The following is a 12,945-nucleotide window of genomic DNA, read 5'->3' as shown; positions in this document are numbered from 1 at the left end:
CTATACCATGACATTTTTGTGCCATTTGGTGCAATTTTGGACGACACACTATACTATGACGATTCTATGCCACTTTGGAAAACATATGACATATTTGTGCCATTTTGGATGACATGCTATCCCATGATGTTTTTGTGCCATTTTGGTTGACATACCATACTGTGATGTTTTTTGCCACGTTATGCCATTTTTTTCAACATATTATACTATGATGTTTTTGGATGACATACTTTCTCATGCAATTTGGACTTCATGCTCTATGCTTTTTTTATATGATTTTGTTTGTTTTTATGCCATTTTTGACAACAGTATACTATGACTGCATGCTATTTTAGAAAACATATTATACATTGCCTTTCTATGCTATTTTTGACATGCTGTACTGTTACCTTATACTATTTGGATGACATGCTATAGTATGATGTTGTTAAGCTGTTTCCAAGGTCATGTTATAGAGCATTTTTTTTTCATGCTTATTTGGACGACATCAGTTAGTATCACTTTTTTTTTTTGCTATTTTGGACGACATGGTATTGTATGACTTTCATGCAATTTTGAACAAAAAGCTATACTATTACTTATTAATGTTTTAGACAACATGCTATTACATTTCTATGATGTTTTTAATGACATGCTAAACTTGGTCTTTTTCATGCCATTTTGGACAATATGCAGTAAATGATAACTTTATTTTATTTTGGAGAGCATGCTAGTGTAGACAACATGCTATAGTATGACCTTTTTATGCTATTTTAAATATGATATAGAATGACCTTGTATGCTTATTTGGACATGTTATGGTATGGCTTTTTATGCAAATTTGATTAAACACTATACTGACTTCTTATTTGCCATTTTGAACGGCAAGCTAAAATGTTAAATTTCTATGTCAATATGGGTGATATGCTACACTATGACTTTTTCATGCCATTTTGGCATTAAAGTATGACACTTTGATGCTGTTTTGGATGACATGCTAATTTTGATGCCACCTTGGACGATAATACTATACTGTACTATTACTTTTTCATGCTATGACTTTTTGAATGCTATTTTGGACGACATGTTTTAGTATGGCTATTTTTATGATTTTCACTAATAAGGACCACACCACAACTATTTGTCGTTCAAAGATTTAATATCATTTAGGAAGTACTGTATATTATGAGCTGATGTTTGGGTGTGAGTGTGGAAGGCTGCCACAAAGGTGAGACAGGGATGTCCTCAGTTAGGCAGGTCTGGAAGGATGTTCTGGTTGCCGGATAGAGGGAGACTCAGTGTGAGGATTCCATCTCAGGTGTGTGTCCATTTAGCTGATTCCATGTCCCCAGACATACCTGGAATGAGACATGAGAGAGACATGCACAGGGTTAAAGAGGAGAAATCAGGGGAGAAGGGAAGAGAGGATGAAGGGAAGAGGTAGGAGGGCATTTGGACAGGTGGGGTGGGTCAAGAAATCTAAGACAAACAGAGCAGGAGGGTTTGACCAGGTATAAGTAGGCAGGTAATTAGAGGTGCGGTCTTCATTTCGGGAGCAAAGACCACACCACAACAATATGTCGTTCAAAGGTTCAAAGTTTTTCAGGACACAGCAGATGTTAAGGACTGATGAATGGATGGCGGAGTGAAGGTGAGAGAGGGATGTCTTCAGTTGCGGGTAGGGGGAGACTCGGTGTGGGGGTTCTGTCTCAGGCATGGGTCCACCCATAGTGATTACAAGCTCCCAGAAGAATCAGATTTAAATGGAGCTGAGTTGAACGTGGACTTGAAGAAGGTCCTTGAGGTTGTTGCGGATGTAAGAGTGATATGCCTGGACAGTTTGATCCGAGACGCCCGGTCTAGCTGCTGTGGACGCTGCACCAATACTTTACAATAGCTTGAGTAGTGATTGGAAGTTTTGCCTGAAATGTGGAGGACTTTGAAAATGTTTTTGGAACCAAAATGGAGTGGGCGTTATTCCTGTTTCAGTAAGAAAGAGTGGCTGTTGAGGTGATGCATAGCTCGAGCTGATGTATCTGCTGAGTGGCTCATATGGGCTGAGATCGGAGTCAAGGTGGAAAAGGTGAAGATTTTATTTATGCTATTTTGAATAACAGCTATACTATGACTTTTTGATGCTATTTTAAATGACATAAACCTGCTTATATACATTAATAGTCTCTCAGTGCACTACAGTGACTACATTACTGTTCAATACAAATGTTACTTTTTGTGTGGTGAAGTGCCTTTTTGCAGAATAATACTTGCATGGCCCATGATTTGGCACTACAATTAATGGTTTTTAAAAGCTCTAACCATGCAAGTGTAATGACGGGACTAGCTCTGATGAATTTTTATTGGCCTCTGTTTCAGCCACTGTCCATTTCCAACATTCTGCTGAGCTCGTCAAACTGCTGGCTGCATCAAACGTGAACTACACTCTTCAGGTAACTGCGACCAGTTCATTTCATTCAACCAAAGAGAGACCTTCATGTTGTGTCTGCGGGTCCAACAAGCAACTCTCTCAGCTCTCTGGTCAAATATGTGATCATGTTTTCTTATTGTAGAATTTCATTTATAATTATGTATGAGAGCCAGTGTGAGTACAAAAAAATCAAACATATGGAGCTGGGGTCGGGGGTTAATATAACTGAGTCCGACCTCAGCTTTTTGCTCCATGTCCTTCCCTCTCTCTCCCCCTTTCACGCTACAACTGTCTTGTCAAATAGAGGCAAAATTAAGATATTTAAGATATATTATTAAAATATTAAATGATTAAATATAATATTAAAAATTAGATTATATATTTATATATATATATATATATATATATAGATATAAAGATTTTGGACTTAGATTTCAAGGAATATAGGGAAGTTTGTTTTTTACTGCAAATTCATGTTCAAATAATCTCAAAATATCAGAATATTCTTGTTTTGTTTTGTTTAAAGAAAAATAAAAATAATAATAACTATTATTATTATTATAGTAATTTTTTTTAAACCTACAATTGCCCTAATACACTCCAGTACAAATCATTTTTTGAATACATTTTTGCTTTCTTTTTTTTGACGTTTTAGAGTATTTTATTTGGGTAAAGTTAAAGTTCTCACAGCTTAAGTTAAGACAATATGCCAGACTATTTCTTTAAATCTGACGTTAATTTTGTCCACGTGCCTCTGCTGTGTGAGGTTAATGTGACCTTTAGAATCTAAGCTTGATTGAAATCATTTAAAAATAAGGAGATTAAGTAAGTGACACTGTTTTCTATTTCCTGCTGTGTAGATTTTCCCAGATGAAGGACACCGTCTTGTCTCCACCAAAAGCCAACACTACATGCTGAACTCAGTGCTCACTTTCTTCAGGCGCTGCTTTGAGGAGGAGCAGGTTATTGTTGTCTCGCAGATGTCTAAAGAGGACGACTAGCCTGTGGAACCTCCTGCCATCAGACAGTTTTGTGAAGGGTTTAGCAACTGTTGACATGAGCCAGCAGAGAGAGGCTGTGTTTTTGTGAAGGGCTGCTATCTGCAAAGGCGCTCCATCACTAATTCAGATATGTAGCTTTACATTTGCCAGGACCAGCGTGGTGATTCCAGGGCTGCCGTGATTACGTTTTGGGATGAAAAAGAAGGTTGTCTTGTCCCTGTGTTCTGTGTAGGCTTTAGATTCAAATTATTGTGTGTATCATGTACTGAGTACATGTGTCAGGGAATCAAAGAAACTTGTATTTTTCCATTTTAGAGTATAATTTTTGCTGTAATCAACTGTGAATATTTCTATTAACTGCAAACGTAACTATTCCACTTCACTTGGGAGATGATATCACAACAGAATTTTTGCAGGTGCCTTTACCTCATTACAGTCGTCACTATCTTCCAGCCCTGTAGCCAAAACAGTGCTCATAGATTTCACATCACGTCTATTTAGATAAAGGAGATGAAATACTGTCGGGACTGAGGGTTACCAGAGCATCTGCATCTCCAGTGGTGGTAGACTGTTTTCTGATTTCTGATCATTTGCTATAAAACAATCGCCGAATGATGGTTTTAACCATGCAAACGCCAGATAAAACGCTGGCGTAGTAGGTTTCTGCAAACCACGGATACGTATTACCCCGTGTATTATGTGGTTATAAATATAAATAAATATTAACTATAACTGACATCTAACAACTATATATTAATAACGTTTTATTTATTTTGGGGCAGTGCTAAAAAAAAAACAATGTTTCTTTTCCTTTTTTTAACCATAGTTTTTAATTGTACTGTAATTAATCATACTAATTATACTTCCTAATTCACTGCAGCATAAATAAATGAACAGAAGCTATTGTTTTTCTTTTCTTTTTTTTTAAATGTTATTTTGTAGTACATGGCTAACTTTTAATACATTAGCATAGCTCTGCTAACTTTACCATAAAAGGACAAATTAACCCTTTGTTAGAGCATGTTTTTTGTTTTGGTTTTTTTAAAATCATTTCACTTTTTCTGGAACTATAACATGTTGAATGAATATGCCTACATTTGAAGATCCCACTGCACAGAGCCTTCTGCTGTCCAACTTCCTGTAGACCTGAAAAGATATTTAAAAAATAATAATAAAATATATATACTTACTAATTTATTTCATCATAAATTGGCCATAAATTGTTTTTCTTTTTTTCTGTTAATTTTATTTTGTAGCACATGGTCAGTTTTTATGACATTAGCTTTGATTTAGTAACTTTACAATCAAAGGGCAAATCAACATTATTACATCATTTTCAATTTTTTGTCTAAAGTATCATGAGTCTGTTTAGAAAGAATACTGAAACTATAACAATAAATCATCATTGATTGTTGGGTTTTTGTTTTTTTGTTTGTTATTTTTACATTTTGTAGTACATGGTCAAATTCATTAACATTACAAATCAACCATTTGATAGAGCATGTTCTTAAAAAGAAAAACAAAAGTCATTTCACTCTTTCTAAACTTTTTTGGGGGGGGGGGGTTAACCCTGACCCAAACGATGAATTCCTAACCTCCTAACCCTAACCCTAAAAGAACAGTCCAAAAAGTCAACATTTAAAAAGTCAAAATTTGCTAACTAAAGTAGGGTTAGGGTTTGGGGTCAAAAGTCATGCTATACTATGTCGCAAAACGACATAGTATAGCATGTGAAAAAAATGGCCGAAAAATTCCCCGTTCAAAATGTCAAAAAAAGTCCTTTTATAGCATTTAAAGAACATTATGGTATAGAATGTGAAAGAAAGGGTAAAAAAAGCCAATAATTAAAATGTTGAAAAAAGTCATATTATAGCATGTGGTAAAAACGGTCAAAAAGTCATCGTTCCAGATGTCTGTAACACTTTTGGTACAGCATCGTGAAGAAGCTCATGGTGTAGAATTTCAAAAGAGCGGTCCAAAAAGTCAGTGTTTGAAAGGTAGCTTCGGTCATTCTGACTGCGCCTGGTGCTGAGATTGCACCATGCGATGTGCGGTATGAAAATAATAGCAGCAGTTCAGTAAATCGTTCAAACGTTATTTTACTTATGTGAGTGGGCCACAGCGCCACACGTGTGAACAGGAACAAAGGTCATTTAGTTTAATTTTATGAAAAACACAGACATAACGTAAATGACACAGTGATGCAACTATCTGACGAATAGCCCGTTACTGTTAAATTACAAACGACAGATTACCCTGAGTCATGCACTAGCTCGGGAAAAGTAACCGGCCTGACTGAAACCATGGATATATTAACTCTGTGCACGGCATCCGACAGCGCGTCTATGCGGCGAGTAGCGGACCTCACAGAAAGGGGCACCTGTTTCACGGCGGCAACGATACCATCCGCCGACTTTCCATCTAAGATTATATTCTTTGCACGTAGCGACAGCTTCACTGCAGATAAGACACATCGGCTTTGAATTCACAAATCCAGATAGCAGCACGCAAATAAAATTTCATGTGGTGATGTTTTGTGTGCAAAAAACAAGCAGTCATTTTCAAAATTAAAATGACAGGCTGCTACATATTTATTATTCACAATGTTAAAAGAAGAAATAAAACCAAGCTCATTAAGAGCATTTCATGACTCATTTGTAAATATGAAATTCATGATTAATTTCGTAATGGGTTTATCCATGTCCTCTGTTATTTTTATCCATTCTCTGCATATCCCAGCCTGATGCCAAACTTATTTGCTGATTCCTGGTGTAGAATGTCATAAGAATGGTCCAAAAAGTCAACATTTAAAATGTTGGAAAAAGTCGTACTGTAGTGTGGCGAAAAATGCTATACTATGGCATGCAGTAAAAACTGTCAAAAAAGATATTGTTCCAGATGCCGATAAAACTTGTGGTACAGCATTTTGAAGAAGTTTTTGTGTAGAAATTCAAAAGAGCAGTCTGAATGGTCGACATTTAAAATCCTGAAAAAAGTCCTTACAAAATACCATCTGATAGCATGTGGAAAAATGGTCGAAAAATGAATCGATCCAAATGTCAAAAAGAGTCACAGTACAGCTTTTAGAAGAAGATTATAGTATACAATGTGGAATAAAGGGTCCACAAAGGGAACATTAAAAGTGTTGAAAAATCAGGACAGCCTCTGTCTCGTCAGGTCCAGTGTGCGCCCCACATGCAGTGACCCAGGTTCCAGTCTGGCTTGCTCCCTTTGCTGCGTCTCATATCGCCTTCTCTCCCCCTACTTTACTGTCTCTGTTTAACTGCCCTATAAATAAAAGGGAATATGCCCAAAAAAAAAAATCCTAAAAAAAAAAGTTAGAAAAAAGGTGTAGTTTAGTACTTGAACACACGCCATCCTATAGCATGTGGAAAAAAGGGTTGAAAAAAATCATCGTTCCAGATGTCAATAAAACATATGGCATAACAGAATAATATGACAGTGCAGAATGTCAGAGAATGGTCTAAAAAGTCAACTCTCACTGGATCTTTTTTTGTATTAAGTTACATAAATGTGTTTAGTAGAACTGTAGAACTCTAACATGTTGAATAAATAAGCGTACCTTTGAGAATCCCACTGCACAGAGCCCTGCCGTCTGGCATCCAACTTCCTGCAGGAGGTGACCTGAAAAGACATTTTTATATATATATATATACTTTCTAATTCATTCCAGCAGAAAAACGTGATCCGTGTAAAGTGTTTCTTTTTGTTAATTTTATTTTGTAGCACATAGTAAGTTTTTATTTAATTAGCTTAGCTTTTCTAACTTTACCATCAAAGGACAAATCAACTGTTTGGTAGAGCAAGTTTTTTTTTTACTATTGTTTGACTAGATTTTCATGTTTTTGTATAAAGTATCATAAATCTATTTAATAAGAATTCTTAAACTATAACTAATTTAACATCAATAAATGAACATTAGTTATTGGCTGTTTTTTTTATATTAATTTTGTAATACAAACATACAAATTTAATAACAAATCTTAGATTTACTACTTACTTAATTTTACCACCAAAGGACAAATCATCCATGTGATAGACCATGTTTTTAAAAATAATTTCATTCTTACTGGATTTTTTGTATCAAGTTACATAAATGTGCTTAGTAGGAACTGTCAAACTCTAACATGTTGAATAAATAAGCCTACCTTTGAAAGCGCCCCTGCACAGAGCCCTGCCGTCTAGCGTCCAACTTCCTGCAGGAGGTGACCCGAAAAGACAAAATATTTAATGAGATAATGACATCAAGTGGATTTTTGTAGCATAACAAACCTAAACCAAACAGCAGAGATGGTTCAATCAGGCTGAGTTAAGTTTAACACTTTGTCATTAAGATAGAGGGCCTCAAAATTCTTCCATCGGGATGTCCAGCTAAAAACCGACGGTCTGGTGAAAAGACCCGGGTTCAGTGCCACAGACACAGCTGGAAACACTGCAAAAGGTCGCCAAATAACAGCCGCTGTTTGTCTGCTGCTCTTGAACAGTGGACAGATTGATTCGTGGTTTGCAGAAACATACATTGGCAATATTTTTTTCTGACAACCATTCTGGATTTGAACCTTTTTTTGAAACTTTCAGAGTGGATTTATTTCTGTGGGTCAGGTGGAATGATTTTAACAATACCTGCACTGCTCAGTGATTTAGACCCTGTGTGGATGGTGGGTAGTTTCTCACCCCGTCCGCAATATTTACAGCCACAATTACCTGCAGTTTTTCAGTGAACTCGCTGCTCCTTCTGTAAATTAAATAAAACCCGAGGCAACATCCTCATATTTTTTTGGACCTCTGAGCAGCCGGTCCTTCTATTCTAGTGGGAAATTTTGTGAAAATGGACTAAGTAAAAAATGTTTTTTTGCAAATCTATGAGACGCATGCTTACATGGGCACATAGACCCACTGATGTAAGACTGAAGTGATCAAGAACCTGTAAAAGTGAATGAAATATGTCAGCTTTAGGTAGGTGCTGGCATTATCTTTGAAGCCTGTTTATTCTTTGGCATATATTTATCTACATTTATTATTTATCTACATCTACAAGTGCTTGAAACCAAACTGGCTTGATTTCTTCCAAAAACATGGGAAGAAAGCAGTGAGCAATGAAATAAGAAATTATGCAAAAAATTATCTGAAAATTAGCGCAAAAAACAAAACAAAGCATAAAAAACGCTAAAGAAAAATGAAGGAAATTACCCGTGAAAAGCGTGGTAAAATTATAATAATTCTGTAACCGATTTTTAAATTTGTAATTATAATTACAAATATAATTTTTCCTATATTTTTCTTTTTTTCCCTGGATTTTAAAAAAAAAAGTCATTCTAAATCTACTAATTTCTTGCAGGTTGTGAAACATTTATTGTGAAATTGGTCATCGCCTTTTTTTCCCCATGTTTTTGAAAGACATCAAACCAACTTTGTCAGGGTTCAAAGGTGTAAATACTCGTAAAAGGCACACCAGAGCAGCACAAGAAAAGTGATGTTAAAAGGTTAAAAGTACGCCAAATGAAGTATTCGCCGTTTCTATTGTGATGCACCTGTGGATGTGTGAACTATCGCTGGAATACTGTGACACTGAAGGAAACTTCAACTACGTTCGAAATCGCCTTTTTTTTTAGGATTTTAAAGCGGATTTACAGATGTTATTTTACAATGCACTCTGAGTCACGAGGAGGAGCAAAATTTTTTTGTCTCGAGTTAATTTGCCTCCCCTTCAGCTCCCCGTTTGTTTTGTTTTCCTGCTGAGTGTCTGTCTGTCACATATATGAGAAGATTAGACCTGATGGAGATCAGACCAGAATCACTGCAGTCATACCTTTCATGAATAAGTCCTCTCAAAGATGGATGTTTTTTTTCATGACAACACTTGACTTTTAGATTGTTTCTGACTGACTGCTTTCCTCATTGTTACATGTAGCGTTTAACATCCCAAAATGTGAAAATGAGAAACTTGATAATACTGGTTTACTCTGTGCAGTTAGTCTGTCCGGAGCCAGACTCTGTAAAACTGTATGGTCAACATGTCCTTCTCTGAGTAGGATGAAGCAAGCCAGATACATTTATTATTATTTTGGGACCATGATCCTGTGCTGCTCACACCTCTGCACTCGCTTAATTCTGTCAAACTGCATCTATACTGACATTTGTATATTTGGGATAATTTATATGCTGAAATAAATTGTTAAACAAGACAGTGTGTGTTGTGTGTGTGTTGTGTGTGTGTTGTTTGTGTGTTGTTCTGTTCAGAGGACAAAGCCATGAAAAGAGGATTTTATTTAGAGTCGTATCTGATACAACACAGCCCGCCTTGATTTAAAAGTGCTGATGGTGCGCTGCTGACATACAATGCTTGGAGGTAACAGCACTGACAGACAGTATCCTGCAGCTACGTTCAAGTCAAAGCCACAGCCTGCTGCAATATTGTTGTTTAAGTGATGCCATACACGAAGAGTTAAACATTGATCCAGCAACCTCATCGCCAGAAAAATGTTGTACGTTTCTGCAAGCCACAGATTTTACATTTGTATCTGCCAATATGTTGAAAATATGCATCTCAGCAATGCTGTGGTGGAGTGTGGTTAGGTTTAGACACAAAAACAGCTGGTTTTGGTAAGGAAAATGTTGTGTTATAGCATAAAATGCTCATGTTTGGTGGCCAAAAAGCCATTGGGAAACCAGGGTGGGTCTGGTAATACACCCAGGTTTGCTGGCTCAAGCACTGCTGGGAAATGCCATGCTGCATCGATGGCAATACGCAGGTTCTGTGGCCAAACACAGCTGGGAAATGCAAAAAACACCCAGGTTTGGTGCCACACATGCTGCTAGCAAATGTCGCAATGCGCCGCTTTATAACAGACAGACAAACCCAAAACAACAAAAAAAAAAACACCAGGATTTTTGAAAATTGTTCCTGCTCTTATCAATTCACATTTTGTAAACATGTCATAAATCATTGCAGATAACTCCTAACTAATAAACAATTTCACACCGATAACTTAATTTACAAAAAAATAAGCCACTGCTCCTTTACACAGGAACTCTTCTCTATCTTCTCTAAAATTACAGAAATACATATTTCAAAAGAAATTCCACTTAAATTATATAAACCTTGAATAACTGAGCGAGTCAATGTCATTTAAATACCAGAGGACCCAAATTTGTTATTTTTCATGAACAAAACTAGAATTTCATAATTAAACATGTGAAACAGATTCTTTAAAATTCCTAACAGACATCCCTTAATGTTTGATAGCTAAAATAGCTGAACGTTTGTTCCAGTATATGGAAAAGAAAACATCTTCATAAAGCTATCTCCATACCTGTGGTACAAGCAGAGGGACATCAATGAACTGTGTGTGCAGTGGCGGCGGTCAGGCTCAGATCCCCTGATAAGGAACAAAATGGCAACATCAAACAGTGAAGGCCAAGCCGTGGTTACAGTTGATGCTAGAGGGGACCATCCGGATGGAGGGGGGCGGGATCTCCACTGCACGTCATCAGATGCTCACAGCAGAATCTGCCAATCACAGCAGCGTGTAATTTCTGGCAGATTTTTCTGTTTATCAGTCTCACAGACTGTGTTTAATATCAGTATCTTTACATACAGTCTATGATCTGTCTGCATCACTCCTGATCAGATGTGATTACTCTGCAGAGTTGGATTCTTTTCTTAAAGAAGTGGAGAAAGAGTTTATTATTTACAGTGTGGAGCGACATTACAATGACAAAGGTGAGAGATTAACAGTGAACAAATGACTTAAATCTCCATGAAAAGTGAATAAATTAATGTCAAATAAATCTATTGGACTAGAAAGTACATTATTTCACAATGAAATGTAATGAAGTGGAAGTATAACATAGTCCAATGGAATTACCCAAGTAAAGCTACCTCAAATTGTAAGTAACTAACTACATTACGGGAGTTAAACCCAGCCAGTATCACTGGGTTAGGAGGCAGTGACGCTCATCTTTGTGCCCTGAGATCTCGTACATGCAGTAGCCTACATTCAGCTCTTAATACCATTTCTCTCCCAGCTTCAACTGAACTGAATTGAAGTGGTTAAACAAATGTAGGTTTTGTGACACGTTGATGTTATAACTGCATTTGGGTTGATTTAAAAAGAGGTCTGGACATTTGTGCTAAATACTTAAACATTTGATTTGCGCGGGTGCAGTCTATACAATTACTACATGTAACGGTGCAGGCACATAAAGTTGAAGTTCTTCATGTTAAAAATGAGCCCAAACTGCACGCTGCTGTGATTGGTTGAGGGCATCAACAACAGAAGCTAGCTTAGCATGCTAGCGTTAGCTCTTCACGTCGCGACGCTAAACTCATTAAAAACTGAAATTAGCGAACACAAAACTCATCAGGACTCTCACAAGACGAATCAGATGTTACACGAGACAAGTCACAACTGTTCGGTCGCGTTAAAACAATGGATACTAACGTTAAACAACTTATTTTAGCAGAGCTCTGCTCAACGACGACTCACCTCCGGCCATACTGGAAAGGCTTTGACCGGAGCGCGCACGGACGTGCCTACGTCATTACACTGGACGCCGTCACCAGTGCACGAGAATAAACAAAAAGGGTTAGAATAAACAAAAAGGGTTAGAATAAACAAAAAGGGTTAGAATAAACAAAAAGGGTTAGAATAAACAAAAAGTGCTCTGGCCGTCACTAACGCAGAACTCAAAGGAATCTTTGGACTAATTTAACTTGTCGTGTTTAAACAATTATAACATCACTTATGATTCTACCCTCAAATATATCATTGGCTATAACGATAATACAAGTAATGCATATTTGAATCATGTATCCACAAACAAACATTTTGTAGGTCCACATCCCTCTTTTAGTCTTTTCTTGATTGAATTTAATTCAATGCTTTCCTTGCACAAATAACAAAAAGGCACCCCATTTTTAGATTATTATAAAAACATATCTGTATTGGTTTATGTATTAATTTTTATACTTACTGATTATTATTATCTTCATTGATTTTTTAGTGCTCTCATGTATAGTTGTGTTGTGGTTTGACTTATTTTGTACAAATTTTTTTGATAAATAAAGCTGTGGGGGAAAAAAATTGGATTCTCAGTCCGCTGATTGAGTTTGAGGTTGGGTCGGTGACAGAAGAGAGACAGGGGTAATTTAAATAATAAATAAGCAGGAAGACAGAATGTCTGATTGAAACGTTAAGCTTCATTTCCAGTGCCTAACATCCCCCGAAACCCATAAATAGTCTATTTAACATCTCTTAGATAAGCTAAACACATCTTGACTCCAGCTCTGTGCTTGACACGCAGACATGAGATTGATATCAGCCCTCTCATCTCACTCGCAGGAAGAAGGCAAATAAGTGTATGTTCAAGTGTTTCGCATTAAAGTGTGACAGCAAGTCTATCCTGCTGGGAGCTGAGCTGAGTACAAACAGGAAAGACTTTCACTCAACTGTTTAAAATAATCTAACATTCAATTTAGCAACATCACACAGTGAGATATCCCAGAACGACTGGCTC

The 12,945-nt window shown here is 36.8% G+C and overlaps 1 protein-coding gene and 1 long non-coding RNA gene across 4 annotated transcripts in view; one reads left to right on the top strand and one right to left on the bottom strand.

The window, feature by feature from the left end:
• Window positions 1–4,512, top strand: part of LOC121949023 (inactive dipeptidyl peptidase 10-like) — a 172,430-nt gene extending 167,918 nt beyond the window's left edge. For all 3 annotated transcript variants that reach the window (XM_042494609.2, XM_088082896.1, XM_088082897.1), the window contains exons 25-26: window positions 2,353–2,426; window positions 3,265–4,512. In XM_042494609.2, the coding sequence (XP_042350543.2) occupies window positions 2,353–2,426; window positions 3,265–3,405 (215 nt within the window). In that variant the 3' untranslated portion in view covers window positions 3,406–4,512. The remainder of the gene's footprint in view (window positions 1–2,352; window positions 2,427–3,264) is intronic.
• On the bottom strand, window positions 1,120–12,026 carry LOC121949024 (uncharacterized). Its single transcript, XR_015777602.1, has 7 exons — window positions 11,916–12,026; window positions 10,741–10,805; window positions 7,575–7,637; window positions 6,989–7,050; window positions 5,786–5,862; window positions 4,501–4,551; window positions 1,120–1,337 (listed from the first exon to the last, which is right to left on the bottom strand). It is a non-coding gene; the product is annotated as an uncharacterized LOC121949024 (long non-coding RNA).
• Window positions 12,027–12,945: the final 919 nt, after the last annotated feature.

Source organism: Plectropomus leopardus, chromosome 10 (assembly GCF_026936395.1).
Source record: "Plectropomus leopardus strain MGB_pleo_1.0 chromosome 10, ASM2693639v1, whole genome shotgun sequence".
Taxonomy (NCBI): Eukaryota; Metazoa; Chordata; class Actinopteri; order Perciformes; family Serranidae; genus Plectropomus; species Plectropomus leopardus.
The sequence above is the reverse complement of the archived record's forward strand: the minus strand, read 5'-3'. Positions and strand labels throughout refer to the sequence as shown.